General features: G+C 41.3%; 1 protein-coding gene across 6 annotated transcripts in view; it reads left to right on the forward strand.

The window, feature by feature from the left end:
• tspan4a (tetraspanin 4a) overlaps positions 1 to 23,411 on the forward strand; it is a 285,374-nt gene that overhangs the window by 171,100 nt on the left and 90,863 nt on the right. For all 6 annotated transcript variants that reach the window (XM_060923187.1, XM_060923185.1, XM_060923186.1 and 3 more), the window contains one exon: positions 7,122 to 7,313. In XM_060923187.1, the coding sequence (XP_060779170.1) occupies positions 7,122 to 7,313 (192 nt within the window). The remainder of the gene's footprint in view (positions 1 to 7,121; positions 7,314 to 23,411) is intronic.

Genomic DNA, 23,411 nt, shown 5'->3' on the forward strand with positions numbered 1-23,411 from the left:
TTTGCTAATTTGATAAAGAATGAAAATTCAAGCGAAATTTACAAGATGATAAGAATGTAAAGAAAGCTTTTTGTTTGTTCTTTATTTTAAATTTTTACAAAAGAAAAAAGGTTGAAAGAAAACATAATCCCCTGGTTAATTCATTAATTCAGCAAATGCGTAATTATTGACAGTCAGTTGAATTTGTGATATGTTCAGAAGTGACTGAAGTTATCTGTGAAGGTGCCGACAATTCAAGGTTTGTTACGGCTTCACTATAAATATCCAAAGACACCAAAGAATCGGATTTTCAGTCCACGTTTCAGGGCTTCCAGTTCCTAAGTAATCATAATCAGAGGTGGACAGACAGTAACGAAGTACATTTACTTGAGTTCTGTACTTCAGGGTTTCCTAGGGTGACCAGACGTCCCGGTTTTACCGGGACAGTCCTGATTTGGGGTTGTGTGTCCCGAGTCCCGACAAAGGTCTGTTGGGACACAGATATGTCCCGGTTTTCGCCACTCGCGACGTTTGCGACTGAGCAGCGTGGGAATCGGAGAAATGTCTGCATTTACTATTTTGATGAATTGACAGGAATCGCAAATTTTCCTGGTTACTGCCCCCTGGCCCTGTGGCATGGGGGTTTATTTAGCCACATTATTCCAGACAACAGAACGGGTTGCCATGCAACAATAAAATAAACATTAACTGGCGCGAATGTTCTTTGTCTAGCAGCTAGCAGCAGTAATGCTGCAGCAATTATGCCGAAAAGAAAATGTACCTTTTCCAAAGATTTACAGGGCACCTAGCCCTTCCTCCGAGAGGTGCAGAACAATGCGCACGAAGCCGACTGCACACACTGTAAGTGCTTTGTTCTTGTACTGAGTTGGGTAGCCTATGCTGCAAATGCTGTGCGCTCCTGTGGGGGCTTTCCTCGGGCTGTCACCCCTCTCCTCCTTTACTGCTGTTTTGTTTGAGTGTATGTTTACGGAAGCCGCGAGAGGCCCTTCATATAATCTTTTTTTATTCACCTTGTTATCCCGAGATAACGACATAATTAATTCAGGATCTCAAGAAAACAACACAACTAATTCGAGATCTCGAGAAAACAAAACCGTTATTTCATGATCTCAGCTGGATCACTGTATCTCCGTCGGTAGAGACGAAGCCAGGCCAGTCTTCTGCGGAGGTGCCGCGGACTAATTTTGAAATTATCCCTTATTAAAAGACTTAATGCAATCTCTCCCTGTGTCAACCCCTGATCAAAATATTGCCTTATTAGGTGATCGATTATTCCAGACATTCTAATGACCAAAGTTGTGTCTATACAGAATGAGAAATAGCCCCAAAGTCAGCATATCACAAGTCTCTTGGCGCACCTGAATGAACCATTTCTCAGCTGTTTACTCGAGATCATGAAATAATTGTTTTGTTTTCTCGAGATCCTGAATTAATTATATCGTTATCTCGGGATAACAAGGTGAATAAAAAAAAGGATTATATGAAGGGCCTCTCTCGGCTTCCGTAGTGTATATTCTCAAATCACTTGTCTCTTTTTTGTTTCTGTTTAACACACCATTCTGACAGTTTGGCCATATTGCTGTGTTGAACAGCTTGTTGCACCTTCCATTAAAGTGTTCACTTTTGTCCACATCATCTTGCTTTATTCATTCAGTTGTGGGGAATGGTTAGTAAGGTTGATTCTGACCGAGGCTATGTTGAGGTCACATATCTACTTTTTAAGTTCATGCTGTAGTGCATACAATTTTAGAGATATAGCCGACATGTGCATATGCATTCTTCTTGGTGTTCTCACAAACAGGTGAAATAAATCAGTGTAAATTTGGCCTATGGACATAGCCTGGCCTATTCTCAGCCATTACAACATCTGCTGTCTGACCATAATTTAACTGATCTGTACACCACTATGCTACTAGATAACAAAATGCGTGTTTGTTTTATTTCATGTGAGATGTTGATAAATGTGAGCTTCAACACAATGCTAAGAGCACCTCTCTGAGTGTCACGTTTACGTAAAAAAAGGTGTGCGAGCACGAGCATGGTCGCGTGCAAAAGTGTCCCGGTTTCAGACTAGGGAATCTGGTCACCCTAGGGTTTCCCATACATAGACCATTGTGTTGCGCAGCGCCACACAATGGATTCCTAGCGCCACACAATCAGACTTGCAATTTTGAAAAAAAAAAATCCATTGCGTATCGTTCCGTTCATTCATAGTGCTCTTTCTTCTCATTCACGTGCGCGTACACAGGCCTGCCGGTGCGCATATACCCGGACTGCAAGTAGGCCTGTTAGGCTAATTAAAAATAACGCAGCCTTCCCGTTTCGCCTTCCGACCCCTTATTTTAAAAGGTAGCCTACGTCGTGCTCGTGATGAGCTTTATCATAGCCTTCTTGGCTTACAGGAAACGGACATCCCTGAGTCAGGCTATAAACCAATTTTGATGCAGACAGTAGCAGCTTGACGCGAGGAACCAGCCTTATTGCATTATCCCGTTTATCCCGCTTCAGCATTCATGCAAGTTATTAATAATGGCTTGACATTCACAATAAATAAGGATTTCCCACTAGCCTAAATAAAATGTTGTTATACTCGCGGGGATGCCTAGTTGATGCTATCAGAAGCATAAAATCTGAATATTTTAAGAAACATCTTTATTAGCTTTATTGGCGAAGTAGATTTCTCAGCTATGAATAGAGGAAGCACATAGAAATTCAGTATTCCTTTGTATATTTTTTTGATGTAATGGAAATTTTTAGTGCTTTGATGATGAAGAAAATGTACTTTTTTTATCCATAGATTAAAACAGACCTCAGGAATAGGCTCCAAGGGGAACATCTGGCAGCCTGCTTACGAATCTCCATAAATGGTCCCGAACCCAATGACTTCCCTTACGATAGGGCACTGGAGTTTTTTTTCAGGAAGCCAAGCAGAATTAAATGTTCTGATAGGGCATGCAGGCTTTGCACCAATTAGGGTAATGCTTTTTCATTATTGTTAGTTGCCTTGGTGTTACCTTAAGTGGTTTCTCACATCTAATTATGATATTTTATTTTATTATTATTTTGTTGTTACATTATACTATTTATTTCATTTCAGTATTGGTTGAGGTAAGTGTTGAGTTCAGTATTTAAAATAAAAACCTCCAGCTTGTTTTTTGCAATTTATTCCTTGAATGTCAACTAAAGAATGATTGAAAGATTGCCACCAAAAAGGCAAAAAACTAAACTTTAACTTCAATTTTGGTGAGTAATTTTCATAAATTTAAAAGACAGGTTTTCCACCAACATCAAGCCCAGCAAACTAATGGCCTGTCCTGTAATGTAAAGTTGGGTCGAGGAATGAAACCAGGCAGGGTTCTGGTAAAAATTGTTTTAGCTGTCTTCTCTTAAAGAACTTAAAAGAATTTAGATTGAACTGAATAATCTCAAATGCTTCTTGTAGCTTTAAAATAGTCCCAGCAGGTGACTCTGAAGAAAAATACTGTGTTTGAACACCGCCCGCTGTAAACACTTTGCATACACCCCAATGACCGACTCCACCGACCGCCACGACCCCACCGCGCACGATTCCCTCATCGGCACAGTGGAGCACCACAAATTGCTACCTGGTCTGTGGGAAACACTGCACTTAAGTACACTTTTTGAGTATCTGTACTTTACTTCAGCATTTTTTTTTGGAAACTTATGACTTTAACTTCACTACATTTGAAAGACAAATATCGTACTTTTCACTCCACGACATTTCTATCAAGCTCCTCGTTACTCGTTACTATGAAGGTGCTTTGAAAGTGGATGTTTCTTTCTTTTCTTTTCTAAAACGTGTTTTTTTTTCACAGGTGACCCTGAGACAGTCTATCAGTAATCACTCGGGTCACGTCACGTCCATAGACTGTATAAAATCAAGCTCAGTGATTTCTCAGCAGCATTATTGAACACGATCAGTTGATGACACAATGGAAGGAGGCGGTTCTTCTCGGGAGCGCACACACACTCATGGCTTTACCTAGAACCCATGTTTCAGTTTTCTGAAAGGATTAAAGATTCGTTTCGTTTTAAATGTTTGCTTTGTTTGGCGAAAACGAACCACATCACGGCCGACAAAAACTCGCCGTCCAACCTGCAGAAGCATATTGAGGGATATAAACGTTTTATTCCAAGAGAAAGCTTGCAGTGAAGTTGTCTGTGCTTTTAGAGCTAGCGGTAACGCTGCAATAGCTAAACATCTGGTTCGTCAAATGACTTTCTATGGATTTTCCCGCCAAGTTGCCGTAGCCTTGTCCACAGCTAACATTAACACATAGCTAGTTAACTTGGACACTGTTAGTTAGCATGTAAACATGGCGTTACACTAACATGAATAATGTTAACTTATCTGAAGTGCTTTCAGAAATATGTTTTAGCATAATCTTACCAAATAAACAGAATATAGAAATCTGTGTTTATCTGTGATTAAAGGTGTTTATTCTACAGGTTCTACAAGTGAGTCAGGCCCTGTCCACACGGCAACGGATTCAGGTGAATCTGATAAAATTGCTTATCGTTTCGGCCTGGCGTCCACACGGCACCGGCGTTTTGGGTGCCCCAAAACGAAATCTTTTGAGAACGGGTTCCAGAGTGGAAAAATCTGGCAACGGCGCCATTGCAAAGTCGTCTGGATGAGTAGAACGGATTTGTTTACGATGACGTCACAACCACATGACTGTCAGTGCTTCACGCCGGGTAGAAGTGTAACGAACTCGATGCGAGTTGTCAACAAATCCTATAACTTGGTTCATGAAACGCGCTTACAAAATATTTTCACTGCTTTCCAAAAACAAAAACAATCCCGCCAGCAAAAATAGGGAAAAAAAAGGAGCGATCTCACCTCTTCAGATGTTGGTTTAAGTCCGACAATACATTCCTCAAAAAGGGCGTAGAAGAACAAAGTAATCCATCAACGTGTAGCATTCAATTTATTCCGGACCATTAAAAAATTCTGGAGGATATCAGAATGTTGGCGTACTGGCTTCCATCTACCCCCATTCATTCCTCTTTCCGTGTCTTTCATTTTACGCTACTGATTAATAATCAAAACTTTATGTGGCTGATGCTACAGAAGAAGGGGTTTATGCGCATGCGTCTACTTCTTCTATTGTTCTGGTGTCTCCGATGGGACCGTCTTACAGCGCACGTAGACGTGTGGCAGGTGTATTGCATCGTTTTCAGCAAGCGTTGCGTTGCCATATGAGCCTGATATTTTACTGATCTGTTGCCCATGTGGACGTGATATTTAAAAAAAAAAATCTCGTTGCCGTTGTCGTGTGGATGTAGCCTCAGTAAATCCAGCCGGTTGATTCAGAGGCGTTAGGTTTTGTAAGCGTTGTGGTAATAATACAACAGTGTGTTGACAGAAAATGTACTTTTAATACTGAAGTATTTTTAAAAGCAAGTACTTTAGTATTTTAACTTGAGTAAAGATTTGACTGGAGAACTTTCACTTGTATCGGAGTAACATTTAACCAGTGGATCTGTACTTTGATTTAAGTAATGAAGTTGGGTTCTTTGTCCACCTCTGATCATAATAAACCCCTTCCTGTATCAAGATGAGCATTTTTTCGATTATTGTGACCATAATCCGGAGTTGTGCTAAAGAACACAGAGTTGTACTAAGAGACTTTAGAACTTGTGCTAAAAGACTTTTGTGCTAAATAATCGGATACCTCGGAAAGCGCAGACTGGAGCAGGGACTGAACTCGTTTTCATGCTGAATCTGCCCGATTTCAGACGGAAGTGCAATTAAGCAGGATGGAAGAGGAAGCGCTTTGGGAATTTTATGTAAACAAAAGCTAATAATATCACACTTATTATTTATTTAATGAGGTTGATTATAATGCTTATTGTTGATGATTTGGCTAAAATATTCTGTCTCGCTTGCTCTTTCTGTATACCGGATATAGAGATGCTTTGAGATTAATTTTTTTTTTTAATAAAAGTGTAACTGACTTCTTATTAATCAATCAGAGACTTCTGCGTATTTTATTTCGCTGTGTGGGTGTGTGTGTTGTTGATGTGTGCTGCTAGTGATGAACTCCTTGTGCTGAGTTTTATTTCTAAGACATTATGGAGTTTAAACACAATTGGACCTCGACTTGAAGTGTCTCCGTGCTCAGTTCTCGCTGAAATGAACTGCTCTCTCTCTCTCTCTCTCTCTCTCTCTCTCTCACACACACACACACAGACACGTAACAGTTTCAGGTTGGTTGTTGTCATGATGTCTATTAAATGTACTGTTTAAACACTGTAAAGATGTTTTGATCAGATGACGTACCGTACTGAAGGACGATGCTGGAGTTCCTCCTCTGTTTTAACCTGACAGCTTTTATTAAAAAACTAAAAATGCTGAAAGATTTCCTGTACATCACCGAGGTTAAGGTTAGCCTGAGATCTTAAGATTTATAGCCGAGTGCACAAGTTTGCATTTTGGGAAATGTACCTGTGTTTTAAAATTCTCATCTCATCTCATTATCTGTAGCCGCTTTATCCTGTTCTACAGGGTCGCAGGCGAGCTGGAGCCTATCCCAGCTGACTACGGGTGAAAGGCGGGGTTCACCCTGGACAAGTCGCCAGGTCATCACAGGGCTGACACATAGACACAGACAACCATTCACACTCACATTCACACCTACGCTCAATTTAGAGTCACCAGTTAACCTAACCTGCATGTCTTTGGACTGTGGGGGAAACCGGAGCACCCGGAGGAAACCCACGCGGACACGGGGAGAACATGCAAACTCCGCACAGAAAGGCCCTCGCCGGCCACGGGGCTCGAACCCAGGACCTTCTTGCTGTGAGGCGACAGCGCTAACCACTACACCACCGTGCTGACCCTGTTTTAAAATTAATATTTTAAAAAAAGAATCTTAAGAAGTTAAAAACGGAGAGTTAAGGATTTCACAAAGGAAAGAAGGTTTCTAAAATGATATGGAATTATTATGTAAATATATTTGATGTAGATTGTTTTCCCTACCATTTATTTAACCAGCGTTTGTAAAACTGTACACGCTGGTATCGGTGTCTTTGCTGTTCTCGTTTTTGTCCTAAGGGCGTACAAACTTTTGCACTGTCTATTCTCTCTTTCCCAGCTGGGGGGATGTGGGATTCTGGGAGTCGGCGTCTGGCTGTCTGTCACCCAAGGAAACTTTGCGACTCTCTCCACCTCTCTGCCGTCTCTGTCTGCTGCAAATCTCCTCATCGCCATGGGAACCATCATCATGCTGATTGGCTGCCTGGGCTGCGTCGGCGCCGTCAAGGAGAGTCGCCCCCTGCTGCTCAGCGTAAGTACCGTCCTTATTGTGCTGAAATGAAGTGTGAGCTGGTCTTTTTGTCCTAGTTGATGAGGGCGAAAAAAAAAAAAACAGTTGAGAATTTGTATGCAAATGAGATGCTACCATCACCAAGTGGTGGCCAATCAGAGTGTTGAATGTGCTCTGGAATGTGCCATGTGCCACGCCCACATCCATGATGAAGCTGAAAGATAAAACAAGCAGGAAATGAAATCCACTGGGAGAAATATTTATACTGAAAGTGGAGCTGAGGATAAAAAGAAAATGTTATGAAATATTTAGAACATTTCTACGATCGTAAATGTACAGAATATTATATTTTTCAGTATTTACAGCAGATCTCAGTAGTCACAGGTTCTGAAATACTGAAATGCTTTATTCCTCGTACACCGTGACAATTTACCAACATTTACAATGTTCTCTTGATTAAAGAAGAATGATGTCATACGTCACTTATTTTTAATGGTTTAAAGTGAAACGTTCATGAAACAAGTTGCTTCCTGTTCTCACGTCCGTTATACAGAAACCGTTTACACACTTTATCAATAAAATCTATGACAATGATTTTCTTCATCAAACTCTTCAGTTATCTCAACGCTTTTTGCATCTGCTCTTAAACCCTCTAACATTAACAGTAAATCAAATTTAAACACAAATGGTTTTTTTTTTGTGGGTGGCACGGTGGTGTAGTGGTTAGCGCTGTCGCCTCACAGCAAGAAGGTCCTGGGTTCGAGCCCCGTGGCCGGCGAGGGCCTTTCTGTGTGGAGTTTGCATGTTCTCCCCGTGTCCGTGTGGGTTTCCTCCGGGTGCTCCGGTTTCCCCCACAGTCCAAAGACATGCAGGTTAGGTTAACTGGTGACTCTAAATTGAGCGTAGGTGTGAATGTGAGTGTGAATGGTTGTCTGTGTCTATGTGTCAGCCCTGTGATGACCTGGCGACTTGTCCAGGGTGAACCCCGCCTTTCACCCGTAGTCAGCTGGGATAGGATCCAGCTCGCCTGCGACCCTGTAGAACAAGATAAAGCGGCTACAGATAATGAGATGAGATTTTTTTTGTATTTAAAAATGTATTTATGTATTTAAAAAAAACCAGACTCCAAATTCTATTCTAGTCTGTTATCTGTAATTTTATTATGAAGTCTGAAGCTGATCATTATTTCAGTGTTTGCTGTATTGGAATTCTCCCATAAAAATCAAAATCAAATATAATAGTCGATTTCTACAAAAGAAAAAAAAAAGCATTGAAGTCTTCCAATCTGTGATCTGTGCTGTTTGGTACAGAATCCGATACGTTTGTTCTGATATCAATCCATCTTTTTTTTTTTTTTTCTGGTATCAGCCTGATATCAGACCGGTGCCATTTCTACTCTTTATTGAACTTGAGTGAAATGATCTTGATTTCATTCATAACCTCCTTAGACACATAATAAGGAAAGTTTTCACCACTAGCCACGCCCCTCTGACTAACATTATAACTTTATACACACACACTCCCCGGCCACTTTAATAGGAACTTGTTGTTGATTCTAAGATTCCTGTTCTTGGCTGCAGGAGTGGAACCCAGTGTGTTCTTCTGCTGTTGCTGAGATGCTTTTCTGCTCACCACGGTTGTAAAGAGTGATTATATGAGTTACTATATCCTTCCTGGCAGCTCAGACTGCTCAATCTGGCCATTTTCTGATCTCTGACCCTCTCATCAACAAGGCGTTTGTTTCCACCCACAGAACTGTCACTCACTCACTCAGTGGTTTTTGTTTTCCGCACCATTCTGTGTAAACTCTAGAGACTGTTGATTGTGTGTGAAAACCCCAGGAGGAGATCAGCAGCTTCTGAAATACTCAAACCAAAAATACTCATCTGGCTCAAACCAACACCCATACCACAGTGAAAGAAAGAAAGTCACACTTCACTGTGAGATCACAATGTTTCCCGTTCTGATGTTTGAACATTGTGAACATGAACTGAAGCTCTTGACGTTTGAAGAGAATACACCTGTGCACTGGTGTAGAGAAAAAGTCAGAGTGAAGGCGAATAAAATTAAATTAATCCCATTCATTTGTTTAATTGCTTTGTTTAAGATCATAGATTCCTTTGGGACGTTTAACAGAAGTGTAGATTCTATATGAGACCATGTTGGAATGATTTCTTCCCATCCCGGCATTGTGAGAGAGCCAGAGCTATAGAGAAGTGAAAACAAGGAGGAAGCTGTCTAAAGGAGTGAAGGTAACGCGCCTGACAGAATAAATTATGCAAAATCGATGTGACACAAAATCCAGAGGAATTCTAACAAGCGAGAGCGAGTCCTGTCCTTCAGCCTCACTTTAACTGTTGTTTATATGAGTTTCTTTTTTCGTGCAAATTCTTAATACTTTATTAGAAATTATGATTTTTAAAAAGTTGCAGTAATACTCAATAATCAGTAATGTCTGAGTGTCATGTTTACATTCATAAAATATTAGTAATACTGTAGGTGAGGAATAAATCTATAATGTGGTGGAAAATTCATGAAACAAGTTCTGACTTTTGTTATGTTATAGCAGCAATAAATGTCCTTTCCTCACCAGCTAATGTTTTTTTCTTTTTCTTGAAGTTAATAAGACTTCTGAAGACATCAGAAAACGTAAAGTTACAGCTTTAAATTTGAATGGTACAAAGCGCTGACACTGAAGACTCCTTCCATTAAAAGAAATAACCAGAACGTCAAGGACGTAGTTGCTCATCTGTCCTGCCATCAAAACGGCCATGACGACCAAAACATCAAACAGAACTGAAATGTAACGATGTGAGAGAGGACCAACCTCCACCACTAACTGTTTACAACAGGAATATCAGCAAAGGACCAAATTTTGTTCCCCAAGAGAAGATCGACCCAAAACATCGATCAGAACTGAATTCGCATGATAAATGAGAGAGGAGATACAATTCTAGCCAGAAGGAAATGTGTTAAGTGACCTGATTACTGATTTGTTTGCAAAAAATTGACAATACAATGACCGAGCGTTGTTCAGAAGGTCGAGTTCTTTCAAATAAAACAATCAAAACTGAAATCCATTGAGAACTGACGGAGGGAGGAGACACGGTTTAACTGAAAATAAACAAAGGTGTAAACAAATTGTTTACAACCAAAAAAAATCAACGAACAAAGGAGTAAAGTTTGTTCCCCGAGGGAAGATCGACCCAAAACAGAGATGAAATCGGGTGCGAATTGCAAGAGGAGATACAATTCTAATGAGAAGTCTGTAAACTCGTTAAGGTGACCTAATTAGCAGCTCATTAGCAAAAATTGATAAAACAACGACCGAGTGTTGTTCAGAAGGTCGAGTTCTTTCAAATAAAACTGAAATCCATTGAGATCTGATTTAACTGAAAATAAACAAATTGTTTACAACAGGAAAATGAGCAAACAACCAAGTTTTGTTCCTCAAGGGAAGATCGATCCAAAACATCAATCAGAACTGGAATCAGATGAGAAATGAGAGAGAGATAAAAAAAAAAAATTCTAGTGAGACGGCTGGAAAATTCCTTAATTTGGCCTAATTAGTAACTCATTAGCAAAGATTTGACAAAATGATGAATGAGTTTTGTGCGGAGTGATGAGTTCTTTCAAACAAAACATTCAGAACGGAAGTCCACGGAGAACTGACGGACGAGATACGATTTAACTGAACTGTGGACGACAGACGCCTCGCCTTACAGACAGATGAGCTAATAAACATGTTTCTGTTCACACAGATGTCACCATAAGAATGATTTTTGTGCGGCGTGTCCTCTGTACACGCCCCTGTGAACGCACTGTTGCTATAGAAATGATAACGTATTCAACCGTGTGCACTCTCACAAACCTGTGATCTATTATAGAAAATGAATCAACACCTTCTGACCAATGAGAAGCCAGAATTCGAGAGCGGCGTGGCAGTTAAAAAAAAAAAAGAAAATGTTGAAGTGTCGTGCCTATAGCAAGGAATGGATGAAATATAATCCCATCGTGCAGCAGTCAGGTGGAACGTTAGCAGTCATCTCTCTTCCTGCCGCAGTTGGACAGGCGCGTTATGAATACAGGAGTTGAGTTTGACAAAGCTTCATGTCACCCTTCATGGCACACAAGAGTCTTACAGAGTCTTAAAAATCCTCCCTGAGCTGTCAGGAAAAGCTTTTACACTGGAAAGTCATCAGGCTGGATCTGTGAGCGAGGGATAAACAGAGCTGAGCTGAACCCAGAAAACATTCACTCGAGAAATATGTGCCGAGAAGAAAGTTGTATATTAATGCAGTTATTGGCTCAAGGTTTCCAAACTGATGAATGCTAAATAAATAAATAAATAAATAAATAAATACGTGAGTTGAAAATGATTGATGTTGCTCCATTTGCATGCCATTTCCATACAGTACATACCGTACACTGGATACAGCCGACTACATCAAGCTGATGAAGTTGTTCCTCTCAGGTTTGATGTATCGGCGTAATCAGTCCTGTTATTCCTGAGACGTTATTCCTGTTCATCTTGTGATTAAATACGAACACAGAACACAGCCTGCAGTAACATCTCATCTCATTATCTGTAGCCGCTTTATCCTTCTACAGGGTCGCAGGCAAGCTGGATCCTATCCCAGCTGACTGCGGGTGAAAGGCGGGGTTCACCCTGGACAAGTCACCAGGTCATCACAGGGCTGACACATAGACACAGACAACCATTCACACTCACATTCACACCTACGCTCAATTTAGAGTCACCAGTTAACCTAACCTGCATGTCTTTGGACTGTGGGGGAAACCGGAGCACCCGGAGGAAACCCACGCGGACACGGGGAGAACATGCAAACTCCGCACAGAAAGGCCCTCGCCGGCCACGGGGCTCGAACCCGGACCTTCTTGCTGTGAGGCGACAGCGCTAACCACTACACCACCGTGCCGCCCCTGCAGTAACATGTACACCACAAATACATCCTGGCAATCCTGGAATCATGCAAAGTACAACATGAGAGTATGATTTGTGCCCCAGATGAAAATGAAAATTTCATAACCAGCACCTTTATCAAGGAACAAAGCGTTCTTCAGGAATATTCAAATTCAAAATTGCAATATCACACCAGCTTTTCTGAATGCATCCATTTTGCATGGTTTTATTTGGGTGAAAAGATGGCAGGGTGATGTTCCCATCTGTCACACGGTGACACATTTGCCACTTTTGAGCACTTAGTCATTCCAGCCAGCAGTTTAAAAGAAGATAAAAAATAAGGCACGTCACAGAAAATTTGTTCCTTTTACAGTTCTGGTAGCGTTACAGAGCAGGAACAAATTGAAGAATTGGTGTGTTTTCCTGAATTCTGAGGAACTTATCCTCAGAAGATAAGGAATGCATTTATAAGCTTATCCGCGCGATCTTCACGAGACTTGTGCGAGACTTCAAAACGTGAAGTGTCAGCCAGGTGTCAGTGCCGCCATTTTGAAAACTGTTTTCCAAACGAAATATTGGACAAAAACGAGTTTAAATGACGATTACTGCCTACTTTTTTCAAACTTTCCTGATTGCTATCAAAACAAACAAAACTTCCGGCTTGATTACATCAGCATTCGAAAGAGGGCGCGCGCGTCTTTTGACAATGTTGGCAGATGTCGGTCACTTTGATTTCCTTTGTATGTTTTACTTCCGTCCTACGATGTCTCGCACAGGTCTCAACGCATCTCGTTTACGGCCATTGCTTTGACATATGGACTGATATATTACAGAGCATATTTCAAACACTCAGAACTTGCTATAGCAGCGACAAAATAGCGATCAAACATGCATTCCGATATTTAATAAAATGAGATAAATAGAGGGGCGGCACAGTGGTGTAGTGGTTAGCGCTGTCGCCTCACAGCAAGAAGGTCCGGGTTCGAGCCCCGTGGCCGGCGAGGGCCTTTCTGTGTGGAGTTTGCATGTTCTCTCCGTGTCCGCGTGGGTTTCCTCCGGGTGCTCCGGTTTCCCCCACAGTCCAAAGACATGCAGGTTAGGTTAACTGGTGACTCTAAATTGAGCGTAGGTGTGAATGTGAGTGTGAATGGTTGTCTGTGTCTATGTGTCAGCCCTGTGATGACCTGGCGACTTGTCCAGGGTGAACCCCGCCTTTCGCCCGTAGTCAGCTGGGATAGGCTCCAGCTTGCCTGCGACCCTGTATAACAGGATAAAGCGGCTACAGATAATGAGATGAGATAAATAGAATTTTGATAATAAAAAAAATTCCTTCAGTTCTCCTTTAAGGAGAACATCGTGAGGTCTTGAGTAGGAAGTTGAGGGGATCGTTTCCTGGTTGGAGGCGGGGAATTATGTTACATACCTCCCAGCATCTTTCTTTTCTTTCTGACCAGCTTCAGTCATTTCCGACTATGCCAAGTGAAGATCGTCATTCATTTGATGATCTTCAAGCCAGGACAGTTTAGATGAGCTGGTGGGTGGGTGGGTGGGTGGACTCTCTTGATTACAAGGAGTCAATGGCCATCTACCAAATGGAGCTGGAGTCCCTTAAAAGCACTCGAACTCAGTGCTGCTGACTCTTATGGCAACTGCTGCATCCCCAGTGAACCTCAGACATACTGGCCCTGCCTCTCCTCTGGTTTAGATGAGCTGGGGATGAGAGAAGCTCTCGATAAGTGTTAAGGACCACGTGAGGAAGCTTAAACACTTATTGAGAGCTTCTCTCATCCCCAGCTCATCTAAACCAGAGGAGAGACGGGGCCAGTACATCTGAGGTTCACTGGGGATGCAGCAGTTGCCATAAGAGTCAACAGCGCTGAGTTTGAATGCTTTCATGGGACGCCAGCTCCATTTGGTAGATAGCTGTTGACTCCTTGTAATCAAGAGAGTTCTTCTGCCCTTCAGTAGACAGGCCTTGTTTTTGTCCTGCCAGGGTGTCCTCATACCCTCCTCACACATAGGTTTGGGGTTGCCGGTTTAGTCACCAGCATTTCGACCATGACACAGGTAGTATCGGATTTACATGGTTACCGATAGCAGGTCCAAAACCTGACCTGACTTGGACCTCCCAGCATCGTGTTCAATGTTACCAACATGTTTTAGGCATCTGGAAACCCAGAGTAAACTCACATGTACAATAAATCTGGAGCTATAAGATGGCAATGCTTCCCGCTGTCCCATCCATTGCCTGGTGGTTCTTGAGGTAGCTTTGATCGTTGCTGGGGCCCGATGTATTTTTGCCAAGCATTACAGAGCTGCAGAGAGCCAGTAAACCCAGATGATTGAAGGCTTGTCAGCTGCAGCGTGAGTCGCAGAAGTTAAACCTAACAGAATGCAAGAAGAACCTGAGTGGTCTCCTTGTTCAGAATGGATGAAATCTGCCATAAACCAACAAGGAAGTGCAATGAATGCTTACTGCATCTTCTTTCTTTTCAGCCCGTCATGTTGATTGCAGTTATGGATGAAGTCTCAGAGCTTTTTTTCTTTTGCTTTAAAAGTTGAGATTGAATTTTTCAGGATCCGATATTCTTTAGACAAATTTGTTGCTTTCTCACCACGCTTTAGATGCTCCAGGATATGAAGTTTGCCTTCGATGGTGTCACGTCTGTGCACAGCGTCACACCTCAAACTGCTACTCACATACACACCCCTGCAGCACCGTTAGGACTAACTACCCTGCACCTGTTCCGGATTAGAGCGCAATCACAGCATGCGCTTATCAGAACTCTCAGTACACATAGACTTTGTGAAGTATACACACTGTACCTTGTGTCTCACATTACCAAGCCTTTTGTACCACTGTGTTGATATTCTGGTTTCCGACTCTGTTTGCTCTTTGTCTCCGCCTTAGATATCATGTCTGGGCCTCGTTCCACCATTACCTGTTTCTCCACTCTGATTTTTGATCACTGATTTGTATCTGTCTGCCAGCGTTTTTAAATAAAACTCTCCCAGAGATTACATCCGTACATCACCTGCATTTTCTGACAGACGGAGATTATCTTACATTTACAAGTTGCCGTGACAACAGTGCTTACAGAGTAAAGGCTCAAGTAAAGCTGCTTTTAGCTTATAAAATGAAGTCCTTTAAAGGGATTTTTTTTTGTCAGTCATCGCCGTTCTCGATAATTGTTAGTGATCAACACCTAAACGAGGCTCATTAAGTTTTTACCCCCTAAAAGTGCCCTTAAGTAAGAGATTACATGCATCTCAGTAGTCCCTAAGGGGGTAAAGGGTTTTAAGCCTTTGTTTTATGGCATTAAGACGTATTGTTAACTTGACTCTGGACTTGATTACTTATTGTTTGTCGCTGGGGGAAGAGGAACATATGACTCAGTGATTTTTTTTTTTTTTTGGAAGACTTTGACTCATTGTCATTAAAGGTGGGGGACACAAAGTTGGAAAACTGAGACCTGGCAGTGAACTGGGAACGGCAACACCTGCTGAGAGGGATGATTTGTGACAAAATCCTCCTGATGTTGAAGGAAAACCTGCAAGACTTCTGGTATCTTCTAAGAATGATAATTGATGAGGATCAACAATATTTGAGTGATCATGGAGTTGTGAAAAAAGACGACGAGATCAGGATGTGGAAATATCCGTAAATATTTAGCAGGTCAGTTTTGCTGAGATTCAGGTTCAGGTGATGTTGAGATCCAAGTAAGAACCTGAATTTCCAATCGAAGGACAGAAGGACAAGATGACACTGATGTAGGAGATGCTATATGAAGATATTTCATCATCATGAGATTGGGTAGAGAAGATAAGGAGAACAGGAGCAAGCACTGAGCCGTGTGGGACACCAGTCACAATCTTCATAGAGAAGATGTAGATGTCTCTAAATCCAAGGCATCCAAGGATGTAAAGATTATAAAGATTATTATTAACATGAGTGAACATCAGGAAGGATCAGGATTGACTGATCCAGTAGCTCAGCTTTTGAATCCAGATTGGTTGGAAACCTAAAGCTTTTTTGTCTTATGTGATAAAACGGAGGAGATTTTTGGAACTTTCTGGAGATTCATGGCTGGGATGGGATCCAGTGGACATGTTGTGGGATTACTGGATATTTGTAGGATTTGGAGAAAAGGAGAGAAACATTTTGGAGAGTTGGAAGGCATCTCTTTGAATAAAGTGAAGGGACGATGGTGGAAAGGGAAGATAAAACAGAGCTACAGATGCTGGAGAATATGAGGAGAGTTCTTCGTCTAGTTATGACTTCCTTTAGCTGTACTTTTGTTTCTGTGTGGAACATCATTACCTAAGGAGCACACAGGAAGGACCTTGTTTGTTTGGAGGAAACTGGGTAGAGTTGATGGAAAATAAAAGCTTGAGGTCAGGAAATTAGCGAGGTTCTTGGCAGGAAGCAATTCACCAAAAATAAAACCAATTTAAAAGTGCTTAGACCGAGTGTTCCACCTCCTAACCCAACCAAATTGTTGCCATTGTATCAGTGAATTCCCTCAAGGCCACTTCAGGATGCATCAATCAAGAATCCTGAACCCTGTTTCTAAAAGACAAGAAATACAAATCTTGTGTGTGTTTTTATTTAAAAGTAGATATTGTTCTTTCATCAGGAGCCAAATTTCGCAAACAAACCCTCGCTCCACATTTCTACAAAGACCAAGGAGATATTTTTTGGCTTTCCATCTTTATTTAGAATAAATAGCCTCAGTGAGGCTGGAGCTCATACCGGCCACTGTTGTTGTTGTGTGACTTTGAAATCTGATCAATCCTGTAGGAGGAGTAGTGATTTTCATGAAATTGCATGTGACCCCTCTGTAGCCTCATCCATGGTAGGTGGCGCCACCTGATGAACAACTCTTGTTGGAATAGGTCTTTAGAGTCTTCTGGGTGAGTTTCAGTGAAAACGTCATCGCAATTTACGAAGAGTAGCGTTTAATGAGACGAGTCACCCAAAAAATTTCAAATGCCCATAAAATCATAAATATGACAGGTGGCGCAACCATCTTGACAACTTTTATACACGCCCACCTGGAGAACATTGTATGAGCATTTGATCGAAATCTCAGCACTCCTGAAGGACGAGCAGTGATTGTTGTAAATTGTGGACGGACGGTGCGTGATTGCATAAACTCATCTGACGTGACCTGCAACTGAATGAGCTAACAATCATCCGCACTGGGGATAAATGGATGTGTTTCGATGCACCATGTTTTTCAGACTCGGTGTGAGAACATGTTTCTCGGTACTCGTTGATACCGATAACGAGACTGAGATGAATAACCTACGTACTGTTAATCCATCAGAGGATGTTGTGGAACATTTTATTTAGCTGTTTATGTTTCCTTGGTTTGCGTAATATCCCTGAAAAGTGCATGCATGAGTGTTTATGCACTTACGAGTTGGTTTAAATAAAAATGATGTGAGCTTGGATGGCGTAGGGTCGCAGTGGACAAGAGCGAGTCTTGTTTCACTTGAGAAAAGCTCCTTCTGGACGTTTCTAAAGGTCTTCCTATAGAACCAGTGGAGAACCTTATTACTAAATGGATCATAGGAGCAGAAGCAGACGTTCTCATTACCCTTTCATAAACGCTCCCTTTTAGATGACAGCGACTGAGACAGTGCGAGTAGTTAGCGTTAGCGCTGACATTTACACCCGTCCCCCAACCCACCTCCTTTTCTTGGTCCTTTTTTTCCAGGCTACACTGATGAGCTCCTTAATGAGGCACTTCGGGCTCTGCTGTCACGCCCGTTTTAAGAGCCTTCAAGCATCTGCTGTGCATTAAGAGAAAATCTCATCGAGATTTGTCAGGATTGTCAGAAATTAGGCGTTAGATCGTATCTGTCTGATTAGACTGACAGGTGATGATTAATTCTGAACTTTAACGCACTATTGATTACATCTGATTTGGGACACAATGAGCATCTGATGCTCTTCTGAATTCAGACTTCCTGAACGGAAATGGGTTTGTGTTTAAATAAGCCATTACTGTAAATGAGGTCATTATTTTTTCAAGTATGGTCATATAAAGCAAAATGATTCTTTATAATGAAGTAGGAGAAGATGATGATGATGATGATATAATCTCAGACTTGCTCCTTAGAGCTCAGCATGAAACCATCCAAACACATCGAGTGTAAAATCCATAAAGACAGAGGCAAAGTGCTATAAACCTCAGGGCACCCTACGGTCTTGTTTCTTTTTTATTCCGCCCATAAGCCAGCTCTGCTCGTTCAGCCGATAAATGACTCCTGATGCTGAATTTCAAGTGGTGTTATGGGTCAGAGTTCATCTCAGCATCTCCAAGCTCCACAGTGAGTCTATCTCCTTACAATGATGAGCGTAATAAACACAAAAATATCATATTGAGAATCTGTAGCTGGAAATGAAGTAGATAAACATCATTCTGAATGAATATCCATGTTCCTTCTCTGTCTTCCTTTTCTAACCCCAGTGCTCTGCCATTGATTTCCCATTAAAGCTGAATTCACAAAGCTGGAGAATTAAATCATCGACTGAATTAAACGAATCAGTCCGAGCCCTTGGGCAGTGTATAAGGAATAAACGCTGTGTGTGTTTCTGTTACAGTAAAATACTGTAATGACGAGGTGGTGTGATTAAACAGAGTTACTGTTACAACTCTGAAGTTGATTATTTTCCTTTAACAGCACGTCCTCGGGTGTTTTATTCCTCTTACACCGCACCAACTTACCAATAGTTTGTGGTTTTATTATTCCATATCCAAGCTACACTTCCCAATATAGCTTTTGCTTAATTAGTTTTTCCCAATGCAACTTTCACTCTCAACGCAGAACGATCCATTCTCATCAGTGCAGGAAGTGACACGGCCCATCGGTGGTTTCTTTTCTTCTCCTCACAGCTCACACTGAACAGAGGAAAATATATCTCCTTGAATCCTGCCATCATTTTCTTATCTTTCAGTGCCAGCGCTTCACTTCACTGCAGATGTTATTGCTGTGCTACAAAGAGCGATATCTGGCTTTCTGAAAAACGGCAGCGTGTACGGTTCTCACTCATCATAGCTGTGTGGCTTTCTTTTCTAGCTTTTTTGGACAAATTGGGGAAAAAAGGCTATAAATCGCGGATAAAGAAAATCTACTCAAGTTTGTCTGACTAATTACGTTCAGCTTTCTGCTTCTAATTTCCATTAAATTCCGAATTCACCCGGCAAAAAACTGAAAACCGAATTTGAGGAGAAAATTCCTTAATACTAGTGAAATGATCTTGCTGCATGGATGGATAATTTTACTTGACAAGACATCTTGGAACAAGTTGGTTACAATCTAGAACTAGTTTTAATAATCTCAGAGTTGGTGTCTTGTTTTCTTCTACACTGCAAAAATGATATCTTAAAGGTCCCATGGCATGAAATTTTCACTTTCTGAGGTTTTTTAACGTTAAAATGAGTTCCTCTGACCTTCTTAAGTCACCCCAGTGGCTAGAAATTTCATAATGTGTAAACCAAACTATGCCCAACATTTGAGAATGGCGCGTCAAAACGGTGCGTTGATAAGCTCTTCCCTTTACTACGTCAGCAAGGGAGATGATCCCCACGCCCCCCCTCTGGATTCCCACCCGCTGTATGGATTGCCCGCCCAGTTGTAGTGAGGAGACCATAGAGGACACAACAACATGGCATCACCTAAGCGAGCGAAACATGGAAATTGCGCTGTACATGGATGTGACAACACAGAAAGGAGTCTGTTTTTACTGCCGACGGGAGAGCCCCTGAAGACGCAGTGGCTTAATTTTATTTACTTCAATAATACGCCGTCGAGTCTACCTAAGACGGTGTATGTTTGTCGGAAACATTTTCCTGATGAATGTTTCCACAACTTGGGACAGTACAGGGCAGGTTTTGCACATCAACTGTCACTGAAGCCTGGGTCCGTACCAAGCATCCCTGCCGCATCAGCAACAAACACCGAACAAGTAAGTGTATAACTGTTAAGTCGTTTTGCCGTGCTTTAAAATTGGTGCCATGTTAGCCTTGCAATGGCTACATTAGCTGTGCAGCTAACCGCTTCCTGCAGTTAGCCAGGTACTCTGCACTACAAAACCAAAAAGCATGCAGCATGCTCTGTTATAATAGCCAATCAAAACAGTTTTTACAAAGACACCCACATTCTTTTTTTTAAGTCACTCGTTCATTTTATTTGTTTGTTTGTTCAGTAAAAACCCAAACATTTGTTGAATTTATTTTATTTCCTCGCGTCGCACCTTAATGACGTCAGCGCGCGGTATTTTTCCCTTCGCGGTTTGTTCCTTCTCTCTCGCCATAGTAAGACACCCACATCCGCTTGTTCTGACCCACTGGAGGGAGCGTCACAGTGCTGTTAGCCAATCAGAGGTAACACGTTTACATGTCATGAATATTAATGATAAGACCCGCCCCCACCCTCTACCCTTCCCCGCCTCCTGCTTCTCATTAGCAAAACGGGAAAAGCACTGAAATGGGGCTTTCTCCCAGGAGGCTATATCTACGTGCCGAGGGTTCATTTCGAGAAAGGCTGCGGATATAACATCCGGAAACCTCCACGAGCCCGTTTAAAGCATCAACAAACCACCATGCCATGGGTCCTTTAATAAGTTAGAATATCTTGAATATAATTGAAACGATTGAGCATTTCCCATTAGAAGAAAACAAGACACCAATTCTGAGATTATTAAAACTAGTTCTAGATTGTAACCAACTTGTTCTAGGATGTCTTGTCAAGTAAAATTATCCATCCATGCAGCAAGATCATTTCACTAGTATTAAGGAATTTTCTCCTCAAATTCAGTTTTCAGTTTTTTTGCAGTGCAGGAATCTCATTTCTACACGGTGAGGTTGACCCTGTCCTTGGGTCTGATTTTTGCTATCGTTATTGCTCTTTTTGATATGTTGAGAAAGGTTTCTGGCTTTGGCTTCTGTAAAATGTTTCAAACTTTTACCTGTGGACACTGGACTGAGCTTCCTTCCCTTCTTGTTCCTCTTCTTCACTAATGAATCTCTCTCCACTTGGCTGGCATGAATCCATCCTGATCTCATTCAGGTTCCATCCTGAGCTCCTGAACAGGTTTTCATGTTCTCCATGCCCATGGCTTGCTTCAGGTTCTCCACTTTCTTTTCTCTGTTCAATCATATGTGTTTCAGTGATGCTAAAGTCTACACAAAATGCTCTCTGACGTCCAGACTGTCTTTCCACCTTCCATGGCGTTGATAGACTCCAGATCCACCTCCACCCTGACCTGGGGCAAAACACTTACAGAAAATGAATGAATGAATGAATGAATGAATGAATGAAGTTAAGAATAAACGAATGAATGATTCCTCTCTGTTTTGCAGCCCAGTGTTGTCCTGACTGTCACCTCAATTATTCTGTTATTAAAATCAAGTGTCCTTTTGGGAGTAAACCTCATAATCATCTGTAACCGTAACAAATCAATAAGCAACAAAATCGTTTTTACACTCGTAGCGATTTTCCATTATGATGTTCTCTACAGTGCAGTGAAATGTTGTTAGGGTTGTTATGGCTTCGTGGTTAGTCACTGTGTATGATTTTTATTTTAAAAATAAAGGTCAAAATATGTTTCTGTCGGTCAGGGCGGCGCAGGGACGGGAGGGTTTTATTGAAACTTGTAAACAAGACAAATACATGGTGCAAAACTCAGGAAACAGGAAATGGTTAGATGATCAATAAACAACTTATATGAATCAAAACCAGAATGATATCCAGAGTCTTGGTTTGGACACTGAGTGCGGACTTCACAGCTGAGAGTGTTTATAGACTGTGAGTGTGGCTGGGAATCGAGTCCGTGTGTGTGTGTGTGTGTGTGAGATCAATAATCAGGTCAGGTGCACTGCAAAAAATAAAAATCTTAGGAAGCTTATTTTTATCTATTTTCAAGTCAAAACATCTCGCCACCCTTATTATAAGACATAACTGCCCAACAAGCAAAACCTCATTTAGCTAGAAAGGCTAGTTTTTAGACAGTCCATCTTGAAAATCTTGTCTAGACAAAATGTCTTGAAAAAGTCTTATTTGGAGCACCTTTGAAAATAAAAGAAGGTTTTTTTTAAACAAGTAAGTACATTTTGGACATTTGTCAAATGCGGTTCATCTTGTTTCAAGAAAAAAAAAACAAAGTATGCTTGTTTTGGGAATAAATGAACTTTACTGAAATCTTTGAATCTTTCATTACAATTCAACTCCACCTCACAGATCCTCAGTTTACTGCGACTGTTTTCTCAGTCATTCAGAGTGAGCTCCTTCTAGATGCTCTACAGACTCGAGACCAGACAAGTGCCTTCAAAAAGCCTATGAGTGAGTGGAGGCGTTTTAGTGAGGGCTTTTTGGAATGCTGTGAGTTAAGTTCAGTGCTTTTTTTTTTTGTGCCTGATCTTGTAAACCCCTCGTACACATGAATAGTCAGTGCCCCCAAAATGCATTGTCGCTTTGGCGTTGTGTAAGCACTGTAAGTCAAAATGCATAGACTTTTTTTTTTTTGGTGCCTGAGGTCCTGGGGAAGTGGAATCTTAAGAGATGTTTTAACGTTTGAATGTTGAAATGGGAAAAAAAAAATAAACTTGTTGCAATGCTACATGTGTCGTCAACTTGATTCAAGATAGTCTCTGGTCTCATGTCTAGAGTATTTTACTAATTACAGGTCACAAAAGGAGAATCTTTTAAGCTAGCAATGCTTAGTTGTAGAATTTAACAATCCTAATATTAGTATATTTATCTAGCCTGGCAAGCCAGACTAAATGTGAATATTTAGTCTGGCCTCGATCCGTAGACATTTCCGAAGCGGGTAGGAGGAACAAACCGCTGTCTTTCAAACTGTCTCTGTGCGTATAGGCCAACGCTCTGACCAATCAGCGCAACAGTGACTGTGACGTAGTCAGAGCGACAGAAAGCAGTGGGGGAGGCCTTGAAATAAAGAATTTTTCAAAATGCGTATTAATTAATAAACAGGTTCTAGATATTAAGAAGTTTGGAGAGAATGACCACAAGTTTGGAGTCTGTACCACATACACTCATTTTTTTTTTCCAAGTGTTTTTCAAGGGTTTGCTTAAACTGTTTTTGAGAGTTTTTATTTAGTGGTGTTTGGTGAAATAATTTCCCTTAAATTTAAAATAACGGGAAAATAAGAAACAATCAAAAA

This window comes from Neoarius graeffei, chromosome 6, assembly GCF_027579695.1.
Source record: "Neoarius graeffei isolate fNeoGra1 chromosome 6, fNeoGra1.pri, whole genome shotgun sequence".
In the NCBI taxonomy this organism is placed as follows: Eukaryota; Metazoa; Chordata; class Actinopteri; order Siluriformes; family Ariidae; genus Neoarius; species Neoarius graeffei.